Source organism: Phocoena sinus, chromosome 7 (assembly GCF_008692025.1).
Source record: "Phocoena sinus isolate mPhoSin1 chromosome 7, mPhoSin1.pri, whole genome shotgun sequence".
Classification (NCBI taxonomy): Eukaryota; Metazoa; Chordata; class Mammalia; order Artiodactyla; family Phocoenidae; genus Phocoena; species Phocoena sinus.
In genome coordinates this window covers 36,366,854-36,393,821 of record NC_045769.1, presented here as the reverse complement: position 1 = coordinate 36,393,821, position 26,968 = coordinate 36,366,854, and the positions used below count along the sequence as shown (strand labels likewise).

General features: G+C 37.3%; 1 protein-coding gene across 1 annotated transcript in view; it reads right to left on the bottom strand.

Annotated features, from left to right (window-relative positions):
* The window catches only part of SATB2 (SATB homeobox 2), a 190,299-nt gene that overhangs the window by 64,300 nt on the left and 99,031 nt on the right, over positions 1 to 26,968 (bottom strand). The window contains exon 7 of the mRNA XM_032638309.1: positions 14,554 to 15,026. Within this exon, the coding sequence (XP_032494200.1) occupies positions 14,554 to 15,026 (473 nt within the window). The remainder of the gene's footprint in view (positions 1 to 14,553; positions 15,027 to 26,968) is intronic.

Here is a 26,968-nt window from a genome sequence, read left to right as displayed (position 1 = left end):
CACCTCTCTTTTACTATAATATTTCTTTATTAGAAAAGACAGCCTATGCATATAGCACTTTTGTACCATGGGGGTAGATAGAATTCAGCATCTACAGGGAATTAATGTACTCTGCAAATATAAATGCATATACAAAAGTAACATTTGCAGACAAGTGTTGCTGTAGAGATGTATTCTGTAATGCACTAAAAGACTATGTATATATCTGTATATGTATATACACTGCAGTTGGCAATACTTTCTCCCTCCTTTGAAGGGAGATGGCACTAGTTCTATTTCACATTTATGACACTTATCATCTTTACATTGTGTAACTATAAAACCTCTTTCTCCCATCATATAGTAAACACCTTGGGAGGAGAATCTGTACATTTTGTGCTTAGTGGTTAGTTGGGGATATACAGGAATATAGAGCCCTAAGAAAGCATCAAATGCATATTTCTCATTTTTCTGGAAGTGGGAGTCCCATCTTTGCTAAACAGTCAGCAGCAGGCCCTGATGGACCATATGTTAAAAGCCTAACTCACAATAACTCAAGAACTTCTCATACAACCTATTGAAAATGGTAAGATAATAAATACTGAAAATTTTGTGCCATGAAAACTCCACTTTAGAACAAATATTCCATGCACCCCAAACCTACAATTTATTAAATGAAACACTTCCCTCACAGACAGGTTTCTTTCTAGTATAAATAAAACTTCGCTTGTGCCATCTGACACATCAGAATACTGTAAGCATGCAAAACAAAGTTAGTAGATGCAACAGAGCATTCTTGAAAACAAAGCAGTCTGTGCTTTCTTAACTGCAATCCCCTTGTCCAAGCCACACCTGAGCATGTACCATGGAGGAACTTAGCCAAACCCAGATTCCTGGCAACTTTACTACTTTTTACCTACCTAATCTATACAACGATAGATGCAATTAAATAAAGAGTCCTGTCTCATTTTCTTCCTTCCCTCCTTATCTCTAGGAAGTCTTAGGTACTGGAATGGGGGATGGTGCACAATCTAAGTCAAAATTTTCTAAACACATTAGCACCGAAAGGCAAAAGCAAGTACAGAACTGAACAGGTTCCTTTTGGAAACATTTACCAGTGGTGTTCTCAGCTCTGGGCACATACATGGTTTCTACTAACACCTCAAGTACCTGGCACCATGACTATTGAATTCACAAAGTGCTGGGCCCTGGTTATTCCTAGTTTCCATGAGTATTCTGTGAAACAACTGCTGGCAAACTTCCAAAAAATTTACTAGCTTTGGCTACTTTGTCAAAACATTGGCAAAAATAGTACTTTCAAAAACAAAACAAAAACATACATTTATTGCATATTTATATCTCAAATGTATCAAATACATTCAGATATAAGAAGAAAAGCAGTCTATTAACATATGAGTTGACTCTGTCCTGAAATAATTATAAAACATTATTTTTTCTTGCTGAACATTTTCTGCCTTAGCTTCAATCACCTCCAGGGTCAAAAGCATCTGTTCTTACACAGTACATGCAACACATTACATATTATCATACCACAGTGGGATTACTGGTTTAAAAGTCTGTTTATTCCTCATACCTCCTTGAAGGAGGGACTGTGTCTTTCTGCTCTATGATAACAGAAATGATTGAGAAAAAAGGGGATATGAGTATGAGTTCTGAAGTTAGAATTGCTGGGTTCAAAACTGGGCTTCAACTGGACAAGGATTAATTAATCTCCTTATGGCACAGTTTCCTCACCTGTAAAATTGAGATAATAATTGCACTTCCCTCATAGGATTCCCTAGAGAGCTTACAACTGTACCCTATATGTGTTAAATGTTCAATAACCGTTAGCCTTCATTATAACCCCAGCATAGTCTCTGAATGCTTAATAATTACTTGTTAAATGAATGGATAAAGACAGAACTAACATCAAAGTACATTTCTTATTCTAAATTTGCAACTTCAAATATTCAAGGCCCTCCACTTATATTTTGCTAGATGTCTTCCCATACAGAACACAGAAAATATTTTTAAAAAAATTTTTAGGAAGAAGAATAATTAAAATTATTTGGGATAGAGGAGAATGTAAAAAAAGTTTAATAAATTATCTAAAGTGAAATGAGCATATGGACATTCAGGACAGCACTAAACTAAGATATTCATTTATACTTCAAGGAAGTAAAACCACTTTCCTTTCTTAAGTAACTTTTGTTTTTTTTTTTTTTTTTTTTTTGCGGTACGCGGGCCTCTCACTGTCGTGGCCTCTCCCGTCGCGGACCACAGGCTCCGGACGCGCAGGCTCAGCGGCCATGGCTCACGGGCCCAGCCGCTCCGCGGCATGCGGGATCTTCCCAGACCGGGGCACGAACCCGCATTCCCTACATCGGCAGGCGGACCCTCAACCACTGCGCCACCAGGGAAGCCCCTTAAGTAACTTTTAAAATCAGCCTTAATCTGCATCATTGTTGAAGCATGGGTCACAATTATTAGTGGATGATAAAATTAATTTAGCATACCATAACTAGTTTTTATAACAAAATGCAATTAAATAGATTAAAAATTACCACAGTGCTTCATACATGTATTGTTTCATGAAGGCTTTTTTTTTCTTTCATGAATATACAGATAGATAAAGATATAGTTGGAAATGAGATAGAACTCAAAACAGACAGACATACATATGTGAACAAATGTGTGAGTGTGTGTTTGTGTACTAGCTCATGATGTAAAAATTATTTCTTACTGGGTGTTGTAGTCAGAAAATTTGAAAGTAAATACTGTTGTCTACAGGAATAATTTTAGGCACAAAACTGGCAGATAGAATTTAAACAACCTTGTAATTTCCAACTGACTTCAAAGTGATTCAGTTATATTTTTCACACAGAATTTTTGGCCTTTAAACTTAATTCACTTTATTTGAACAAACATGCACTTAACCCCAGGCCAAATGGTCATCATTTCAATCAATGGCCAAAAAAGGAACCATTTATGTATTTTTTAAAGTTACTTTGAATAAGCAAAGGTGAAAAGCATATAAATAATGGAATCTAAAGCTAGTGTTTCCTTATATTTCTTCCATAAAAATTCTACTTTAATTATAAACATCACCCAGGACTTGGAGAAACTAGATAAATAATAAAACTAGGCTTTCCACTAAAAGTGCAGGTCTCTGTTGAGACACGCTCACTAGAAGTGAAATACCTTATTTAGGACAGAGACCCCCTCATCTGTGTGAAACGAGTCAATCACTCCTTGTTAGAGAATAGTGACAAAAACTTATAAAACCATCATCAAAAGGCAGTCTTTTTGAGTAAAGTAGAAAAACCTGAATTTTCTATAATAGTTCAGCAAATAATTTTTTTTTTTTGGCCGGTACGCGGGCCTCTCACTGTTGTGGCCTCTCCCGTTGTGGAGCACAGGCTCCGGATGCGCAGGCTCAGCGGCCATGGCTCACGGGCCTAGCTGCCCCGCGGCATGTGGGATCCTCCCGGACCGGGGCGTGAACCCATGTCCCCTGCATCGGCAGGCGGACTCTCAACCACTGCACCACCAGGGAAGCCCAGCAACAACTAATTTTTAAGGACTTTGCACACTGATCAGGGATGAAAGGAATAGATAGAAGAGTGTGCTGTCATATTTCTTTCCTCTGATTCTTTGGTACAAGTTTTGTGAAGGACGGGGAAAAAGGAGTCTTCATATTTTCTTCTACGTAAAATGCTCTATTTCAATTAGATTTAGGAATGGGAATAGGGGTGGTATACGTTTGACAGCTACTGAATCAACATTCTCTTTACCCAGAGCACAAACAGAGACAGCATCTCCCCCAGGCTTTTTGGCTGAAATTGCCTAAAAAGTGCTAATTATAGTCTTTATATGTAAGGAGGACTAAATTGAGACCACTATCTAGAGGGCCATCCTTAAGTCACTGAATAACTTGGAGACACTGCTATCCTAGGAGATATTAATATTACTACAATCTTTAAATCTATGAATTCAAGCCAGTGATTCTGAAATGAAAGAGTACCTGTTTTATGAAGCTTGCAGGGCCATCTTTTCCTACTTTATTAATTTAATGCTGAAATCAAAAGAGGGTATGTTATTTGCTTCAAAACCCAATAACATGTTCATGCCTGATCTGCAGCATTTCATATTTACAGCCCATCTTTCAGTTGGAGGACTTCCTTTTTCTCACAGGTTTCCTTGTCATTTTATAACCAGCTTACTGGACCATGGAGTCAAGACCCCTGGATTTACATTGTATTCTATTCCTGTATGACTTGCTGAGTGCCTATATCTCTAACTGGATATTGAGAAGTAATGACTTGAGACCAGAGGTCAGCTGAGAAAGAATTCTAAATATCTTGGAGGTCAAGTTTTCTACAAATATAAACTGTACATGTAATTAAATCATGCCTACCTTTGGCTAACAATATGTATAAATCAAACACAAAGTTAAAAGAGAAGATCCCCCCAACCCCGAAAAAACTAACTGGTAACACACTAAAAGCTCAGACTTCAAATATTTTGGTTGCTAAAATTTTCATTTTGTTGCTACACATCTCTTCCTAACTGTGCCATTTCGAAATATGTTTAGTAAGTCCTTAGACATTTTTAACCTTAATAATACAGTGGGCAAATACTATAAACACCATGCCAATAAAGCATAAAAGCAAAGTCCATGTCATTTCACACAAAGACATTTACATTTCTAGCTGTTGACCTTACTGCCAATTTTTCTGATACATAATTCAATTAAATTTTCCAATCTGTTGAAAACATTCTCTGGTTGCTGAGTGACTTCATGAGCTGTATTTATGACCCTGGCCTTAAGTTTTTTCAAATGATGTGGCTTTGATATGTAAACAGCAGATTTTTTGCAAAGTCTCATAAAAAATAAAAAGTAGGCAAATAAGGACAGGTCAACCAAATGAGTTCCCAAAGGATTTAAAAAATCCTCTTCTCTATCAGATAAAACCAAGATGAACAGCTTTCTCAAAAAAGGCCTTTGACAAAAGGTTGTAAGTTGTGTAACTTTGTGACTTTTTCATCAAACTAACGAAGGAGCAAGACACCAAATTAGAGGCCTTTCTGTTGCAGAAGAATAACACATTTTGCAAAACACACAAGGGCTTCTACTGAAAACATGTTTCTAAGAATTGGCTCAGGAGAGCTACCTGAGACACAAAATGAACCCAAACTTTCTGAGTTATGTCATAATCTGCTAGAGGAAAAAAAAAAATAACTATACTGTGTAAATAACGAATGTGGTAAGTCTCGTTTTCAAACAATACAAACCTCCTAATGCCAATTCTTTGTGTATGGATATTTCCTGAACCCCACCTTCAAGGTAAGGGGATAGTGGTGCAGACAGGGGCAGAGAATCACACCTCATTTCCCTTTGCTGGCATTCTAATGCTCCCATTCACACATGGCAGGGCATTCGTTCCGATGGATTTAGCCTAGTTTCGATCAAAGCTTCCTCTACTTCATTTAACAGATTTGCTCAGATGGAAGGTCTCAAAGGAGAAATAATGTTAGTAAATGGGGGATTTCTGAACATATGAATATGTAGGTCATTGGATTTTTAAATAAATTAGAGAATAGTTTATCTATTAAGGAAGATTTACTGTACATATTTCATGAAACCATTCTTATTATAGGTCAGTGGACATCCCCTAACCATTCCTGGGCAATATTAAGCCTTGTAAAATAGTCACAAACCTTTTCATACAGTCATAAGCCTCTGATTGATTTTTTTTAAGTCCATAAAGTGACAGGGGCAAAAGAATGCTTTACGTTAGGATTCATAATTAAACTGTCAAAATGCAAAGATGTAAACACAGTAAATAGCCAAGCAACTTATTTCATGTCCATAGGACTGATAAGCGAAAGTGTGCCAACACTAAAATAAATTTGGGATAGAAGCAAGGAAAAATGAATACGCAAAAAAATAAAACCTGACAGAGCACTGGTCCTATTACTTCTTGAAATTATCAGCCTAACAGACCCATTTGCATCATTGACAGAGCACTGGCGATTCGGCAGGGCTGAGAAGCAAAGCTACTCTGAAACTCACATAAATCACATAATTCATCTTTGAGACTCAGTAAGGATGGCTTTAAGTCAAGTTTGAAAGATCTCATAGGGCCTCATAGCCAATGTCTGTTTCTGTCTTATTCCTTCTCTCTCTCTCCCCCATCCTTCTAACCAAACCCTCCCACACACATTCAATATCCACAAGTAAATCTGGCTAATATCAATATCATCCCACTGAATTCAGGGGACTCTGTTTAAAATAACAATAGTGATAATATTTTCAAGAGAAAGTAGTACAGTAAAAAATTCTATACAATTCTATATTATTTCCTTAACAACATCTTGCTCATGATTTATGAATACTGATAATATTTTCAAACAAAGTAGTACAATAAAAACCTCTATACTATTCCCATAATAACATCTTGCCTTAGATTTGTGAAGGTAGTAGGTATAAAATTGAAGATAACTTTTATTCAAACTACTATTCCATGGCATATCCAAATGCCAATTAGACTAGCAATGACCCTGATCTATAATCTGGGATAAAAAGCACATCCTGAGATAAAGATTTCTGTGCAAGTGATTTATTCAGGAAGTGCTTCTGAGGGAAACTGGTGAAGGAGTGGGAGAAGCAGGTCAGAGAAGGGAGGAGATCCAAACAAAGTCCCAGCCTCAGCCTGATCCTGCAGAGAGCTCTGGAGGGGAAGTCACACTTCAGTGCTGTCCCTACGATGGAGGCAAGGAGCTGGGTTTTCACCCTCCTGCACCTATCAGACATTGGTTAAGCATTTCCAGCTCTCTGAAGAACCTAGGGGCAGGACAGGAATAAAGACACAGACGTAGAGAATGGTCTTGAGGACATGGGAAGGGGGGAGGGTAAGCTGGGACGAAGTGAGAGAGTGGCATGGACTTATATATACTACCAAATGTAAACTAGATAGCTAGTGGGAAGCAGCCGCATAGCACAGGGAGATCAGCTCGGTGCTTTATGACCACCTAGAGGGGTGGGAGAGGGAGGGTGGGAGGGAGACGCAAGAGGGAGGAGATATGGCAACATATGTATATGTATAACTGATTCACTCTGTTATACAGCTGAAACTAACACACCATTGTAAAGAAACCATACTCCAATAAAGATATTAAATATATATATATGGAAATTGAAAGAAAAAATAATAATACAGGATACAAGAATATCTGAGACTCATGAAAGAACCTGATAAAATTGATTAAATCCAGTTTATTCTGAAAAAAAAAAAAGACAAATGCACCCCAATGTTCATTGCAGCACTATTTACAATAGCCAGGTCATGGAAGCAACCTAAATGCCCATGGACAGACAAATGGATAAAGAAGATGTGGTACAGCAATCAGAGAAGAAAAAGAAATAAAAGGAATCCAAATCAGAAAAGAAGAAGTAAAGCTGTCACTGTTTGCAGATGACATGATACTATACATAGAGAATCCAAAAGATGCTACCAGAAAACTACTAGAGCTAATCAATGAATTTCGTAAAGTAGCAGGATACAAAATTAATGCACAGAAATCTCTGGCATTCCTATACACTAATGATGAAAAATCTGAAAGTGAAATTAAGAAAACACTCCCATTTACCATTGCAACAAAAAGAATAAAATATCTAGGAATAAACCTACCTAAGGAGACAAAAGACCTGTATGCAGAAAATTATAAGACACTGATGAAAAAAATTAAAGATGATACAAATAGATGGAGAGACACACCATGTTCTTGGATTGGACGAATCAACATTGTGAAAATGACTCTACTACCCAAAGCAATCTACAGATTCAATGCAATCCCTATCAAACTACCACTGGCATTTTTCACAGAACTAGAACAAAAAATTTCACAATTTGTATGGAAACACAGAAGACCCCGAATAACCAAAGCAATCTTGAGAAAGAAAAACGGAGCTGGAGGAATCAGGCTCCCTCACTTCAGACTACACTACAAAGCTAAAGTAATCAAGACAGTATGGTACTGGCACAAAAACAGAAATATAGATCAATAGAACAGGATAGAAAGCCCAGAGATAAACCCACACACATATGGTCACCTTATCTTTGATAAAGGAGGCAAGAATATACAATGGAGAAAAGACACCCTCTTCAATAAGTGGTGCTGGGAAAACTGGACAGCTACATGTAAAAGAATGAAATTAGAACACTCCCTAACACCATATACAAACATAAACTCACAGTGGATTAAAGACCTAAATGTAAGGCCAGACATCATCAAGCTCTTAGAGGAAAACATAGGCAGAACACTCTATGATGTAAATCACAGCAAGATCCTTTTTGACCCACCTCCTAGAGAAATGGAAATAAAAACAAAAATAAACAAATGGGACCTAATGAAACTTCAAAGCTTTTGCACAGCAAAGGAAACCATAAACAAGATGAAAGGACAACCCTCAGAATGGGAGAAAATATTTGCAGATGAAGCAACTGACAAAGGATTAATCTCCAAAACATACAAGCAACTCATGCAGCTCAGTATCAGAAAAACAAACAACCCAATCCATAAATGGGCAGAAGACCTAAATAGACATTTCTCTAAAGAAGATACACAGATTGCCAACAAACACATGAAAGGATGCTCAACATCATTAATCATTAGAGAAATGCAAATCAAAACTACAATGAGATATCATCTCACATCGGTCAGAATGGCCATCATCAAAATATCTACAAACAATAAATGCTGGAGAGGATGTGGAGAAAAGGGAACCCTCTTGCAATGTTGGTGGGAATGTAAATTGATATAGCCACTATGGAGGTTCCTTAAAAAACTACAAATAGAGCTACCATACGACTTAGCAATCCCACTACTGGGCATATACCCTGAGAAAACCATAATTCAAAAAGAGTCATGTACCAAAATGTTCATTGCAGCTCTATTTACAATAGCCAGGACATAGAAGCAACCTAAGTGTCCATCAACAGATGAATGGATAAAGAAGATGTGGCACATATATACAGTGGAATATTACTCAGCCATAAAAAGGAACAAAATGGGGTCATTTGTAGAGTCTCTAGGATGGGCCTAGAGACTGTCATACAGAGTGAAGTAGAAAGAGAAAAACAAGTATCGTATATTAACGTATATATGTGGAATCTAGAAAAATGGTACAAATGATCCGGTTTGCAAGGCAGAAATAGAGACGCAGATGTAGAGAGCAAACGTATGGACACCGAGGGGGGAAAGCAGTTCGGTGCGGGGGGATGAATTGGGAGATTGGGATTGACATGTATACACTAATATGTATAAAATAGGTAACTAATAAGAACCTGCTGTATAAAAAATTAAATTAAATTAAATTTTTAAAAAAGAAGTAAATCATGGGGTGGGACAGTGTGGGGGTGCTGGGGGAGGCGTGAAGCATGGAAAAAAGGGCTGGCTTGTTATCTGCCTCAGCCTCCTCTGGTGTATCACATTACTTTGTGACCACAGGTAACAGAAATGCTTAGAAATCTGTCATAGGATTGCCTGAATATTAATGATCAGGTCAGAAAACAGCACGTTTATCTTACTCTTCTCATAGGGTCCCATTTATAAAAGTCTTTAGAGACATGAAAAGCAGGGCTAACATTTTCTTTCAAAAGTCTAGCAAAGAAGTAAGCGATGGTGCTCCGAGTATATTTTATATAAGGTCATAAGGAAAAAATAGGCTTCTACCATGCTGATGGCTCAGATAGGATGTGATGCTCTGCTACTCCCTGCATCTAGAATTACATTAGTCTCATGCCCAAGCTGAAGATTCAACATCTTGGCATTACATGATCTCAAACGTGCTGTTTCCCTTGCCCAGAACATGTGACTTAATTTACGTTCTTAGTTTGGACAGTATTAAGAAACCAATATAGAAATGTAAAAAATAATAATAAATAATAAAATCAGATTGGCAAAAGGTTGTCTATCTCTGACTCTGGCAGAAGTCATGACCTTGCCACGAAGTATGGGTAGGGGATCATTTTATCAAACAAATATATTTTATGTTTTTAAAAGACACACGGATTAAGATTAAAATGTATTAAAAAGCAAGTTCTTGGAAATATAGCTCCATTCCCTTAATTATGTTACTTTACAATACCAAATGATATAGTGGCAATGGATCAGACACACAAAGTAATTAATAGTTTTTCTTTGAAGAACTGTTATTTTCAAATGCTATTTATTATGAATTTGAGCTTTTCGTCTGCAAGTCTTAAACGTGAAAAACTAGACTATTTTTTTTTACAATTCTAGATTCATTTATGAATATTGTGCATATGATTTTTGTTCTACACACACGCACACACACACGCACACACACACACACACACACAGAGGAACTAATTGCTAGATTTGTTCTTGGTCTAATCATCAAAAACAAATCCAGGAGCACAAACTATAGGGTGACAAATCAAATTGCTTTTTATTGAATTTGATAATAAATGAATAATAGTTATCACGAATTATTTCTGAAAAATATTCAGTAAACTGAGGATATGCTACATATCAGTAAAACAACTGAGTACAAGACTAATATTGGCCTTAGGTGTCCATCTAAAATCTGATTTTGTTTGCTTTAAGAAAAAAGTTTTGAGATTCTTTTCTATCCAAAGATTAACAAGTTATGTTATTACCTATAAAGTTAATTCTTATTTGTTTATTATAGCTGACAAATCATTTTACCACTCATGTGATTAAAAAAAAAAAAAAGCCTACCATTTGGAAAATCCACAGTTGGTTTCATGGGGCATAGTACACCACATTTTCCATTTAACAATGCTGCTGGTGAAACCTGGCTGTCCAACCTTGCTGTTAGTGACTACAGTATATATACAGCAGAAACAATCTGTCTGTTGACCTCCAGCTTAAGTTCAAACTATGTCATTCTGTCAATACCATCTACCTTGATTAGGTTGGGCTTTATACACAACAGGTTATGATCCCAGAGGGATGAAAAGCTTTCCCAAATTAAAAGCAGAAATTTAAAAGGAAATACTCATACATTCCTATGCAGTTTCCATTTGATATCCTCAAGACTTGCCCATGAACTCAAGCTCATGTTGATTGAATGTGAATGTTTCTTTCTGGGTGTAGCCATCTTACAAATTTAATGGCAGGAGGAAAATAATAAAATGCGTTCCATGCTTCAATTAGACCTTTTATAACTTGGCACTTAAAAGATGGCAATGCCAAAGAAAAATCATTAATCCCCAAAAATAGGCAAAAAGAGTTGGGCAGGAGAAGACAGACCTCCAGGAGTCTAGGGCCTTGGCAGAGCATTTCCTCACACCAACACAGCCCGCCTTTTGTCTAGCCTCATCGTGAGCCTTCTTCTCTCATGCTCCATGCTATTTGGATGAAATGTATACTGTATTTGATTCTAAAATCCAAAGCAATACGACCATGCTCTCAATTTTATCCTTATCCAAAGGAGCGGTATAAATAACCAGCAATAAAATGTTGGCTAGCCTTGAAATGCCTGTTCATGCACATGAATGATAGATGAAAGAACACACACACACACACACACACACACACACACACACTCACAGAACTGCAAGATACAGACTAAAAGACGCATCCTTCTACTTTGTGTTTTATAACAGTATGCAACAGACTTGCCCCAAAGGATCAGAGTTCTTCATAACCCCGGTTCAGATAACTGTGGACACACAAATGCAGCCCCAGTACTTTGAGTCACAAGAGAATAGTGGTAGAGTGATGTTTGGAACATGTGCAGCCCTCTGTGAACCTCCGAACTCATTTTCAAATGATGTATTGACTCTGTGAATAACAGAATGTATAAGTTAGCTAGGAGTCAAGGGAGCTAGAGATTTCACCCCTCTTGGTCTCCTGCCATACCTAAGCTGTCAGCACCAAACCTCAAACAATCCCACTGCGTTTCTCCCCTGCTCCGACCCCTGCAGTTCCAGCGTGGCTGAAGACTGTTACCAAACCACAGTGGTTGGTTCCATCACTAGTTCATGCTGTTTGACTTCAGCTGAGGCCCCAAACTACCTCACAAATTCTTCTATCTCAAATTGACTCCCTCTCACATTCAAACTGTCAACCCATTTCTGGTCTCCCTTTCAACACCAAATTTTGGAAAGAGTAATTTGCAGCCACTGTTTCTGTATCCTCAAGAGTTAATCCATCCTGAACTCCTAAATTCTCTCTCCTGCCTTCACCACTCTAATGAAATTATACTCTAAAGTTTGCCAAAGATCTCTCCCAACCAATCGCCAAATCTCATGGCACTGTTTCAAGCTTCCCCTTCCCAGACTTAGTTTTCCAGACACGGACAAGTCTCCTTCTGGAAACTCTTTACCCAGGTCCTCTATACTTTTATCAGCATCTCCCTTTTCTTCCACCTCTACCTGCCCCCACCTCTCTGGGCATTTCTCTGTCTCTTTTTCTGGTGTTAGTAGTGCCGGTGGCCTCTCCCCTCCTTCCCCTGTCTCTTTAAATCCCAGGCTCTGTGAATAAACTTCTGATCTCTTTCTCTAACCCTGACAACTCTTCTTAGCACTAAACTGTTATTTTCAATGACTGCTGCACATCTTCACTTAAGAAGTCTGCTAGCACTTCAAAGTCAAAATAGCCCAATCCAAAATAATCACTTTAACCTTACTCCAACCATCTCTTTCAATGCCCTCCTTGATTTTCTAAATAATTTCACTATATTCTTAGTCACCAGGCTCAAACCTTGGTGTTACCTCCACTCCAGGCAGTTGCACTGTCAACTCTACTCTCACAATGCTTTTTGACTGTACCGTCTACTCCATCGCCGTCAGTCTTGTTCAAAACTTCTACACATTTCAGCTGGACGCTTAAGGCGGCTTCCTAAATGATATTCCTAACCCTCTTGTGATCATTAAGGGGAAGAAAGTCTTCCTAAGATCCAATTCTGATCACTGGATTATAGCATATTCCTACATAAAACCTTCAGTGTTTCCAGTGCTTATTAAATAGAGCTCAACGTTCTTAGCATGGCCCCAAGACCTTGTCAGATCTGTTCCCTCCACCTTTAGTTTTATTATCTAGCTTTGCTATCAACTACCAACTAATCCTGCCTTTTGCTGAATCAACACTTTTCTTGTGCATTTTTTTTTTAGCCTAAAATACCCTTCTTCTCCGTGTTTTCCTGTTAAATTTTATTTACCCTTCAAGGTCTAACTGCCCAGCAACCTCATACTCAAATCAGTTGTTCACATATGTGCTCACCCATGGTCTTTTTCACCTTTGCATCTGCACAGAGCTTGGCTTCCTGCCATGCATTTAGTAGGGTGGCTAACTTAAACCCACCGTCCTCCTGAAGACTTACCACACTCGCTCTACTGACAGTTAATGACTCCTCATGAACAGCCCCTGTAATTGCTGCACACATTATCCTGCATTATTCACCTTACTTCACATATTACTCGAATTATCTGGGTACTTTTTTTTTTCCACTACCAGGTTGGTTAGCTCCTTAAGATTAGGCACTTTTCCTTTTCTGTTACTCATACAGTTGGTGCTCTGTATCTGCGGATGTGAAACCCACAGATACGAAGGACCAAATGTACTGCACCATTTTATATAAGGGACTGGAGCACCTGTGGAGTTTGGGATTCATGGGGGGTTCCTGGAACCAATCCCGTGCAGATACCAGAGGGACAGGAGTACAAGAGCTAGATTACTAGTTCTCAAAGTGGGACCCAGACCAGCAGTATCAGCATCACCTGGGACCTTGTTAGACATGCAAACTTCTGGGTCCCACCCTAGACCTGGTGAATCAGAAACTCTGGGAAGAGGCCCAGCAATCTGTGTTTTAACTGCCTTAAAACAGCGTGATTCTGACGCACACTCACGTTTAGCACTGGTGGGAAAGAACTTAATTATAAGCAGCCCTCAAAAAAATAAGACATAAATAAACTGTTTACCGTCTTATCATTTAATATTATTTTGGCATATAATTCCCTCAAAACATTAAAAATATGAGTAATCTATCCATTTTTACTTTCTCAATATCTTAAATCTAACTTGTACATTGTGAAGGGTTTATTAAAAAATTATAGAAATGATGACATATAGTGATATTCTTTCTATAAAGTGCAAAGACAAGGTAAATAATAGATTGTTTGGGCATGAATAGTTCTAGAACTAGTTTTTTTAAAAAACAAGGAATGATAAGCACAAAATTCAAGATCAGGGTTACATCTGGGGAAAAGCAAATGAAAAAAAGGGAGGAGAGGAGGAACACACAAAGAGACCCAGGTCATTGGTAACATTTCAGGTCCTGAGTTGGGTGGTGGGTTCACAGACATTCATTACATTACTGAAATTGATTAATTAATATGGCCAAGTATGGATCAATGGTGATAGTATTTCATGAACTAAGGATTATTAATTGATCTAATTCTACATGCTCGGAGATCCATAAAAAAAATTTTAAAGAGATAAGAAAGAACTAATACTTGCCACAATCTGTCCTTAGTATTATTCTGAATCACCAATTATGACGTTCATTGCTAACGGTACCTGTGTGCGATTGAATGCCACTCTTGCAAAGACAGCTTGGGACACACTGGCCCTCTTCAGCTCATCTCTGACTTGCTGGTAGATATCTGGAGATACTTCCACAGAAGAGTTGGTTGGTTCCGGCTTAACTGCTCTGGGAATGGGTGGATGGTTCAGAAACTGCTGGTTGATGGCTTGAGGATGCTGGTGAGCCAGGAGCCGGCTAACGGCAATCTGTTGGTTTATCAGATGGGCCATGGCGATTTGTTGCCTGACAAGTTGTGGACTGAGCTGGGGAGAAAGAAGACCAGGGCTCATGATGGGCTGTAACGCGGGCACTTGGTTTCGGATTGGAGTACTGTGGTGGATTTGGCTATGTGGAGACTGTTCGCTGGTTTTCCCCAGGGATGCCAGCTGGTTCATATTTGGTAAATGCATTGGACGCTGGCCCAGAACACAATAGTCTGAAAGGTTTTCTCGTTCCACTCTTTCCACTGTTAAAAGATAAAAATGATAATTCGTCATTATCAACATTGGCATAATTTGTTTCTGATACATGTAGTATTAAATTATATTTTTGGTATATTAATGACATAGACTTTTTTCATACAAAGCTGGAAGCCCCAGAGTAAAAGTGAGTTATCCTTTCCTGGAAAATGTTACAATAATAGATTTTTCCATAGGTTATGGTATGAAAGTAAAAATATTTGCTACTTCAATTTTCTTTAATTCCTAAAACTAGGCATTTTATTAAATAGCCAAGACAGAAACCACTAACCATTACAAATTCTAAATCCTCTCATATTCCCAAGCTGTATCATCTCCCTCTGTGACAAAAACACCAGCTGTTTTCATCTTCTGTAGTTTGTGGTTAATGGTGTAGTTCATGGTTATCAGGAAATGACAAGGACAACGTCTCCTGTTAAAGTAACTGCTACCTCCCAATAAAAATCTCACATAAATACTACTTTACAGCTATGGAAACATTTATGCAGAATGTCTGTCACATAGTATATCCTTTCATCTCCTCACCTGCTATCTTTTTTATAGGACTATTTCTTTAAGAAATGGATATTTTAATGATTGTGATATGCACTAGGATAAGAAAAAAGTCTCACAAAATTAATAACATTGCCTTGATTTGCCATTAAATAAAATTCTCCCTTTCTCCAGGTTATCTATCTTTTATGTTTTGTTGAACTTAACTAAAGATTTAAGGAATAACCCTGAAAGGGAGAAAAAAAGGAAGTATCATATATGTTCATACATGAGGCAGATTCTTTTCTTCCCTCAAGAATATTCCTCAGGAAAGAGTCACATCAGAGTCAAATCCTTTCCTAAAACTCTGTATTATTTTATTACGTAAAGCAAAGGTTTGTTTGGGGAAAACTCATTAGGCTGAAACAACCTCTATCCTTATTAGCTTTAAATGCTTATAGATGTAATCTAACAAAATCTGTGTTTTAAAGTAAAAATTCCTCACAGATTTAGTAATTTTTTCCTACAGCTGAAAGTGTTTGATATGATAATGCAAAAGCGTATTAATATAATGTTAAAGAACACGACTTGAGTGGTTACATGCTGGAGAGCAGAAAAGTATTCACCTATAAGACAAATTTTTAAAATAACTGCCCCCCTTATACGCAAATAGTGCTTGTAAATTGGTATATGGTTTACAGTGACAGAATCATATTTGATCAAAAAAGTGCTGAGTCTCAAAAAATTTAGGAAATTATGTGTGCTGGAAAACTAGTTGAGATGACTCAAAGTGATGACAAAGTCACTAGAACCAAATCACATGAAAAAATTTGAATAAAATCAACCAATGAACTATAAAGGCAAGGAAAGTGATATTTCTAAATTAATATTTTTGTAATATGTGATTTTCAAATACATATGTGGAAGTAAATTAATACATTAACCATATGTAAATAGATATCTGATCATTTTATCTATATTTCTAAAGGTTTTATATATTTAAAACTTCTCATTGGGAAAATACATAAACATCCACATCTTGGGAGCACCTTATATTCAGACATACACAGTATTTCTTCCTGCTTTTTAAAAAAACTGAGTGATTGCTTAACTTTCCTATGAACCCCTAAATAAGTCAAAAGTTTACCTCAAACTTCTTTAAGAGTTCAATTTCCAACCTAATCCTTTCAATGTAATTCATATAGTTTGTATTCAACTTTCCTTCATAAGGTTCAAGGTGAACAAATCATTTTAATCTTATTCTCTAAAGGCAAACATTTTTCAGTCATTGTATTAATTAAACCTTAAGGTATACGATCTGGAAAACCAAACCAAGCAAATGGTTAAGAGCCTTCAAACAAGGTAATCGAACACAGTTTTCATAGAACAGAAGTTACTATTGTAAGTTCCTTATTGAAAGAAATAAAGAGACCACGGACTGCTTCCAGAGTAAAGTCATACTTTATAGGCAGAAATATTTGCCCTCAGGTAGACATTTGATTCGCTTTTGTTTGTTTGCTTTTTAATTCAGCCAAAATAAAGGCAAATTCAAGTAGCAAAAATTATGTTTTTGGGTACTTAGGAAGCAGACGGTTTATCCATTTCTTTTTCTACTTAAAAAGCATAGAAACACCCTCTTAATGCATACATTCTTTGATCAAAAGCCAATTTTCCAAAATGTCAGTATTTTCATCTTTCAATGACTTAATTACATTTGAGTTACTTTCTTAAGATACATCTAAATCCCATCATTAATAAAAAAACAAATGTCAGAGCTCCATGAAACCTCTATGAAATTGGTGCAGTAAGAATCAGAATAACGTCAGTCCATAGTCCTTTAAGATTATACATAATAATTCTCCTTTTCCTTATGAGTTCCCAGAGCATTATAGTCTCATATAGTTAAGAACAGTAACTACGGAAGCATCCTTAGAGACATGTGGTAACACCATGAAGTACTAACTGATTAGTAAGCTATAATGAAGGCATTGCAAACAAATGTCTACACATGCAGGTAGAGCACAACAGCCAGAGAAGCCCACCGCAGAGATACTAGGAGGAGAGAGAAAATCTGCCCACTCCAAACAAAGCAGCCACTAACTTGATTCAGCCAGTTGTCTTTCTCATATTGTCATTTCTTTTTTTTTTTTACATCTTTATTGGAGTATAATTGCTTCACAATGGTGTGTTAGTTTCTGCTTCATAACAAAGTGAATCGGTTATACATATACATATGTTCCCATATCTCTTCCCTCTTGCATCTCTCTCCCTCCCACCCTCCCTATCCCACCACTCCAGGCGGTCACAAAGCACCGAGCTGATCTCCCTGTGCTATGCGGCTGCTTCCCACTAGCTATCTACCTTACGTTTGGTAGTGTATATATGTCCATGCCACTCTCTCACTTTGTCACAGCTTACCCTTCCCACTCTCCATATCCTCAAGTCCATTCTCTAGTAGGTCTGTGTCTTTATTCCTGTCTTACCCCTAGGTTCTTCATGACATTTTTTTTTCTTAAATTCCGTATATATGTGTTAGCATACGGTATTTGTCTTTCTCTTTCTGACTTACTTCACTCTGTATGACAGACTCTAGGTCTATCCACCTCATTACAAATAGCTCAATTTCGTTTCTTTTTATGGCTGAGTAATATTCCATTGTATATATGTGCCACATCTTCTTTAGATGTTTTTTCAAAAAAATGAAAAACCTGGATTTTTACATGATAGCTCCTAAATTTAGGTGTTGGCAAATAATTCTATTTTCAAAACACAATAAAAGCCAAACAAAACATTTCTGAAAACATTTCTGAAAGCTAGATCCTGCCCATCCATGGGCTACCAGTGTCAAAATTTTGTCTACGAGACTAAAGACTATGTTGTTAAAGAAAAAAATATTCAACAACACTTGTTAAAGATGTTAAGGCAGACCTTATCCAGGACCATCGCAATAGGTATAGGGACCACAGCAACGGGATTTTACAGTGGGGAGAGAGATTGGGCCCAACTCCAAATACAGCATGGGCAAGTGGGAATTTATAGCCAAGGAGCAGGGTGGAGGTCAGGGGATGGAAAATTACTAAAAGGAAACATCAGGAGTAAATGGGATTCTGGCTAAACCAACCTAACAGGATTCTTTGCTAAAGACAGGCTAGGGTGATCAGACATCACCTGGGGGTGGTGGAGGATGAGGAACCTGATGAGAATGAGATATCCAGGGTGATCAGATACAAGGCTGGGGGTTTCTGGTTAAACTGACTTAGCAGGGTTCTTGTAAAACTGGATTTTACAAGGAAGTGCACAGATGGGCCCAGGAGAAGGTTCAGGAGCCTGTCTAAAGTTTGGTCAAGCGAAGAATCTTTGTCAATGTTCTCCAGTCCCTGACAGCTCTATCAATAAAAGCCAAGTTCTTTATTTCCAAGAATAAAGGAAAAACAAACAAACAAACCAATCATTCCAACTTTAAGAATGCCTAAAAATCAAATGCTCACCAACAGGTTACATCTCTTCTCACCAAGGTTCATGGTTTCAGGAACGGTTTGCACAGATTTTGCCAAATCTGAAAAACTTTTTTCTCTTTTTTCTGCTGCCACTCTTACACAGATAATATCAGAATAATATTTTAACCTCTTATGTCACAGCAGATGAAATACAAATGCTTAAAAAAAAGTCAGAGGAGCATCAACAATGTACCAGACTCAGTCTGAAAGCTGAGCCTGGGCCTTCAGTATTTCTTTTCCCTTTTCTTTCTGGCCTTCCTTCCTTCCTTCCTTCCTTCCTTCCTTCCTTCCTTCCCTCCCTCCCTCCTTCCCTCTCTTCCTCCCTTTTTCTTTCTTTCTTGTTAAATTTGTTGAAAGTAACCACAATGACTGAAATGTAGACCTAACAGCAGTGCCTGATTTTGTGTTTTGCTTTTTCATTCTGATAGAAAACATCATGTTAGGTCTACTTTAAACTAAACCAAGACCAAAGGTAACTCCCTGGCTCTGAGGGCCCATCTTATCTCTGCAATACTCAGCCATGGATCAGAAATCCTTAAAAACCTGAAGGATAAAAGGTAGCACTGCCGCTCATGACGAGCGCAATGCTCACATTCACAACAGAAAATATTCTCAATAAAGCCAAAATGCTTACTTATTAAAGAGACATTAAAAACACAACTGCTTCCAGGACTTTACATCAGAGCTGCAATTTAATTCACAGTGAATTTGATTCTACGGTTGGCAAAGTCCTAAAGGGCAATCTGTGAGGTGGGAAGTGCCTGGGAAGGAATGATTACCCCAGCTTCAAGTACAAGTCCCCAAACAGAGTGTGGCTAGAGGCTGTTGAGGCAAGTGGGGCTGAAATATCTCTACATTGGGTAGCTGAGCAGCTTTCTGTAGCTATTTTCACCTCCGGAGGAGGGTCCCAGTCCTGGGGCCTTGCCGGTGCATAATTAGGATCTGGAGTGTGCTCAGGTTTCTGAGAAACTCACAGTTCCAGTAGGACCTTGCCAATTCCTTTGAGCTTTCTGGGATTGAGTGAAAATTGCAAAGACTAGGAAACAATTATGTAACCACCCTCTGAGCTTCTGGAGTTCTATATAACTCCAAAGTAGGAGAGGCCTTTGTAGCCCTGTATTAGAATCCCATGGGCTCCTGAAGCCTTCCCAAGCTCAGAGAGTTGATGTTCTAACCAAGAGCACCCTATGAACATTAGCTATTCAATGTCCAAGACCGCTGGCTACGACAGGTTGCTCATAGACAAGAAAGGGACACTCCTCCCCAGGGATTTATCCACATTACAATGAAAAGATATTTGGTTTAAAAATCTCATTTTATTTCATGCAATTTTAAGTACATTTTGAGGTCAAGTACTTATTTTAATCATCACAAATCCCTGATATACACATATGTGTCTTAGGTGGTTGCAAGAACATTCTAAATACTCAAGAAAATATATGTCTATATATAAATCTTGTCTTATATTCCTCTCTGGCACTTAATTTTTTATTATAATTTCTTTATGGCAATTTTGGGTAAAAATGTTTTCAGCTGTTGGGAAAGATGCATGTTATAATAGTTAAAAGCAGAGATTTCTAAGCCAGACTGCCAGGGTTTAAATCTCAGCTCTACCATTTGGTAGATGTGTGACCTCAGGTAGGTTACTTAACTTCCCTGTGCCTTAGTTTCCTTGTATATTTAATGTGGGTTAAAACTTATGCCTACCATGAAGGATTACTGTGTGATTAAATGAGAATATATATTAGCACAGTATCTGGCACTATGCAGTTTACCATTACTATTACATTCACCTTGCCTGTGTGTGTCTGTGTCTGTGTCTGTGTCTGTGTCTGTGTGTGTACTGGCATAGATGGATGGACATAAATTGTACATTTCAGTTTTGCGCTAGGTCAGAGATATTCAAAATATAGTCCCTTGAACCATCAACATCCATATTACCTGGAAGACTCTTAGAAATACAAACTCAGGATCTCTTAGAGTTCTTATGTATACCAAATTTCCAATGATTCTTATGTACACTAAAGTTTGAGAATCAATGTCTATATCATTTTTGCTTTTACTTATTGTCTTTTGAGATTATACAAAATGCAGCTGCCAGGTGATTTTTATGTATGCTAAAGTTTGAGAATCGCTGTTCTATACTGTCTTTGCTTTTATGTTGTTGTTGTCTTTTGAGAATATACCAGACATTTATAACTGTCATATTCCATTTTTTTCTCTAAACCCTAATGACATTAAGGATTCAATCTGACTGAATGTTCACTATCCTATAAATGTATCTAAACATTTTAAATTTTCTTCTCTATGATATATTTTTAGTTCTTGTTGATGATTAGTTTAGTTTTTGTTATACTGAAGAAGCATTGACTGGACCTGATACTAGAAAACTGCATTCAAATCTACATTCTAACTCTTACTAGCCGTGGGGTCTCTTTGAGCAAATTGGAGATTCTCTGGATCTCAGTTTTGCCATAGGGAAAATATTATTATCTTAGAATTGTAAATTTTAGATGATCAGTGTCTATGTGAAAGATCTTTATTAAAGGGCTACTGTAAATTTCACAAAATATCTATATAATTATGATTAACAGATTAGGCTTGACATTTCAAAATTTCCTGATTAGGACATTCTGACCAAGGTCTGCTGTTTCCCAAAGGTCATCTGAAGAATTGCAACCTTTCCTTTGGTTTAAGTAACTATGCCATGTTACATCATGTTACTTTTTAAAACAAATCCCTACAGTTTAGAAGAATTCGTTGTCAATTTAGAATCACATGCTTCATGGCATATGCAGGAATATGTTGGATTCAGCTTCTCCAAATGAGGCTTAATAGTTCATATCCTGACCTTCAAATTAGGAGACAGCAGAATAGATGGGAAATAAAATGACAATCTCACAGCTCTTGAAATTAAATTTACAGGAATGCTACATAAATATGGCTTTAAGTTTCAAAATTTATTATCAATAAAAAATGGAAAGAAAACTTAAGGAATAAAACATGCTTCAAAGGTATACGTGTTACATTTACATTAACCAAAAGAAAGAAGGAGATTGTCCCACAGTTTTTTTAATTGAAGCATAGTTGATTTACAATATTGTGTTGGTTTCATGTGTATAGCAAAGTGATTCAGTTATACATATATATGTATATATCTATATTTTTTTTGATTCTTTTCCATTATAGTTTATTACAACAGTATTTTAAAAAAGCAAATGTTTAATGGATTGCTTTTATTTTCCAGGGAATGAGTAGGTATCAAAAAGGTCCTAACTAAAAGAAATACACACATACACACACACACACTAGTTTTTCTTCTTCAGTTTAGTGTTTCTCTGTTAGATTTCATTATTTTTATTACATCTATATTTGCTATACATGCTATATAAAGTAAACCCAGTAAAATTTCAATACTCCAAATATACTCCAATGACTTTATGCCCCGAAGTATACTTTCTGAAGAGGATTTATGAGCAAAAGGTAAAGCATCTGATATGTAGAGATGTCTGTCAATCAAAGCAAGACAGCATAGGATAGGTAGAAAGAAGAGCAAACTGGGATTTTTAAACCTGAGTTCTAACTAGCTGGGTGATCTTGGGATTACCTGTAAAATGAGAAAGATTACCTGTAAACTGGTTTTAAAGCAACCTTCCAGCATCTTGATAGCATCTTAAAGAGTACTGCTGCTCGGATTTTCAAAACAATTCCCTTTCTCAGAATAATTGCTTCTGTTTTTTGACTCTTCGGCAAAAATTCAAGACTTTCCCAAGATATCTCTCTTTGTGAAACTCCCCAATGCAACAGAAATAATAGTGGATTACAGTGGCAATACCAGCAGTTGTAGTATTGCTCTTGCAAGGTTATCCATCAATACTGCTTAAAAGACTGATAATTTTTTCCAGAACTATGAACCTAGTGTTTCAATGCAAACCTTAACACAATTGCCTTTGAGAAATAAGCCCTGGGGTTTTGTCCATAGTTATAATGAGTGGAAAGAAATGAATTGGGTAAAAGGCTTTGCACTGAGAAATTTCTGGAATTTCTGGCCTATGGATTTTTCCTTAAACCATTAAGATGCTTACACAAATGTAAACAGATTAGCAAGAATGAGTGCTAATGGATTCCTTAATAAGCTAACACTGCAGTATTCCCCAGAACAAATCCTGGAAACCCTGGATAGAAGAATATAAGCCAAATAAAAAAGGATAGTGAGTTTCTCTGTGACTCCTTCAGCCTCAAAAAGTACTCTGGACGTGATTCTACAAGGTAAGACACAGGCTGGCCATTTGGCACTCTTGGTGGGGAAGCTGCCAATCAAATCGACAATTCTGAATGGGCACCCAAATCTTGAGCATAGGGAAAAGATATTCTTGAGCATATCATTGCCTTGGACTTCCAAACCTCCACCCCAAGTTCCCTGCTCCCGTGACACTAAACCCCAACATTGGGCCCCAATTTTAAGGATAATGATCCTGTCTAATACCAGAGAAGTCAGGTAACTTGTTCAGGGACAAATAGCAGTCCAAATGTAGACAAATAGTTAGGAAAAATTAAAATGATTAGGACTACTGGCTCTAGCCTCATAAGCATAATAAATCACAAGACCAGTGAAAACTAATGGGTTTTTTTTCCTCTTTTTCTGCATAACTCAAAGTGAAGTTCTCGGGGCCTAAATGTTTCACGAGTACTTTTGTTGTATTTCCTTTAGAGAAAAATGTTTTTATTATAAGTGATTGCAGGTAACATCAAGCCTTCTACCACTTATATAGTAGCTAAGGCACTGAGCTAAACCCTTTACACATCACTGTCATTTAATTCTCACATAACAATTGTATGACATAGATATTATTATGCCCACATTATTGAAGAAGAGGTTGAAGCTCAGAAAAAAACAATGTCACTAACCTATTAAAGCAAGTAGCAGAAATCAAACCGATGTCTTTAGGACCTTTAAAGTCTTTGTTCCACTGCTTACGCTAACCTGCCCAACTTGGGACATGTGGTTGTTATTAATTTTAGGGTTCAAGTCAGGACTCATCAACTTTCCGACAGACAAGCCCTGCTTTCTGTTTGTATGTGTGTCTGTTTGTATGTGTGTTTGTATGTGTATGCATGTGCACATGCGGCATGAAGATGCATAGGTGACATGATGAGTGGGTGAGTTATCTGAATGGTGAGGGCTCATCCTGAAGCCTCCACTCTATGCCCTGTAAACCTTCCTGATGTGACAGACTACAGAAACCGGTCAGTTCTAAACAGTGAGGAAATTACGGATTGTTCCCAACTGAATGAGCTAATCACTAAAATAGGATTATTCGCGTTTGCTTGTTTATTGTTTTAATTCATACGATAGACATTTATTAATCAACTACTATGTACCAGAATGATGACAGCCCCTACAGATATAGTACTGAATAATACTGGCATGAAAGAACTCCATCTATAGATTTGCTTCAGACAATTTAACTGAGTATAGATGGGCCTGTAACAACTGCCTATGATATAAAATGCATTTCTATTTGATGATAAAACATAGCTCCTTTTAATCCCTATTTTGTTGTTTATTTAGCAGCTCATTCTAGTCATCTGTAATACAGTTTCACACTCACTATATTTATTTTCATGAATCCTTCCATTCTTTTATTTTTCTTGCAGCCAAAAGGCTTTGTCCCCAAATGGGTGTCATCAGCACGGAGTCCCACCTGACTGATGAAACACATGAATCACGCAACTGAGAGCTTTTGCAAGTACTCTTTATAAACTCTGTAAATATGAAGTGTTTGTCTGAAACAAGTAACCAACAAAAAATAAAATGGGGTAGGCACACTCATGTAACATGGTAATAACCTGAGAATCTCAGGCAATCACAATAAATTCATATATGATTGAACTACTATATGAACTTGGCGACATACAATTTTGACCTACAAAAATGGCATTTACATATGATTCAACCTGATATTTATTTAGACTCCTCTCTCTGAACCAGGCTACACATTAACATTAAAAAGCCCTACTGTCCACCCAAAGTCTTTCACTGAGTTAAAACTCTTTTTAGAATGTAAACATAACACTAATTTTCCTGACAAACCAGAACAGCATCCTGTCTGCCAACAATGACCATGCCCAATCACTGAAAATACTTCTGACTTATTCTCTCCTAGTCAATAACTGTAGGTACAAAGTCAATTTGTTATATAAAAACTGCTTTTCTGTTAACACAAACATAGACAGACATGATCTCAAGAGCTAAAGCCAATATTCCATATATACCAGATACAAATCCCACACTATTGGAAATTAAAAACAAAACTATAACCAGAAGAGTTCACTATATATAATTAAAGAAAATATTAGGAGTCTGAAAGGGCTGAAGGGCAAAAGAAAAAAAATAAGTCTTTTAGGACTATGAAACCTAAAGGTTTTTTTCCTCTAAATTTGTTAAAGAGAATCTGTCTCCGGGTTGAGAACTTGCTTGCAAAGTCTCTGCCTAGAGCAAGATATTCAGAGCCAACTTGTTAACTCCTAATAAAACAAGACTTGGAAGGAAAATGCTTCCAGCCCCAAAAGCGAAGTGTACCAGCCGGCATTGTGATAATACCATATGACTGGTTTTCTTAGGTATATTTTCCCCTTATTGTCAACTTCCTTTTCCCATCATATTAAGATCCACAAAAACATATATTATCTACCATAGAGCAACTTGTAGCTGAACACCTTTGTTTTTTGACAATAAAAGTTCATAGGACCGATTATGTTCCATGGAAAAAGTAAGCATTGTCCACCTTTACTGTGTCTGAATGCTATCGTCCCTTTTGGTTTCAAACAATGCTTCATGGGCTTCCCTGGTGGCGCAGTGGTTGAGAGCCCGCCTGCTGATGCACGGGACACGGGTTTGTGCCCCGGTCCGGGAAGATCCCACGTGCCGTGGAGCAGCTGGGCCCCGTGAGCCATGGCCGCTGAGCCTGCCCGTCCGGAGCCTGTGCTCCGCAACGGGGGAGGCCACAGCAGTGAGAGTCCCGCGTACCGCAAAAAAAACCCCAAAAAACAATGCTTCATAATACTTTGATAACACTGATCATTTCAAATATTTCTATAGCTTTCTGTATAGGTTAAAGCTACTTATCTAATAATATCTTGATTTTTACTCTTTGCTTTAATTTAAAACTATAATTTCAGAGGTGAATTCACACATGATAGGAAAAAAATGACATTTCAGAAACTTAACATTATCATTCAGGAGCATTCTATGTGGATTAATTCTTTAATTCAACCTAATAAGGAAAAGTGAATCAAAGAAATAATCAACCCATAATTCATTACTTTCCATTGGCCATTCTCTCTGATTTCACAGGACTTAAATGTTTGGGGCCATTATTTTAAGTAAAATACTCAATACACTAGCTGGAAACACCTCAAAGGGATGTTTTTCTTAGGCTACATAAATGGTCCCGAATTTTTACTTAACAAAGGTGTTACTGTCTCTTTCAGTGGAATTGATTAACAATTGCTAAATCTTTAGCTCAATAACTAATTAACAGAAAAAAAGAATGATTTTAACCGATAACTAATTTGCTAAGGACATTTGTAATATGAATTAAACAAGCAAAGGTTTTCTCTTTTTTTTAATATATTTTTTTCCAGACCTTCTGAGTTTATTATGAACATGTATATGTGATTATAACATGTTACAACTTTCATCAGACTTGATATATTTATGACATCTTTCACTTCTGCCCCAACCTCCAAACCTGACACAAGTCCCCACAGAATACTCCTTTTTACCCACTGACTTCCTACTGCAAGTCCTTATCACTCCTAACATAAGTCTCTTCTAACCTTTGGGAGATGAGGGCTCCACCAGAAAGTAGGCATAGAGGAAACTTACCTCAACATAATAAAGGCCATATATGACAAACCCACAGCCAACATCGTTCTCAATGGTGAAAAACTGAAAC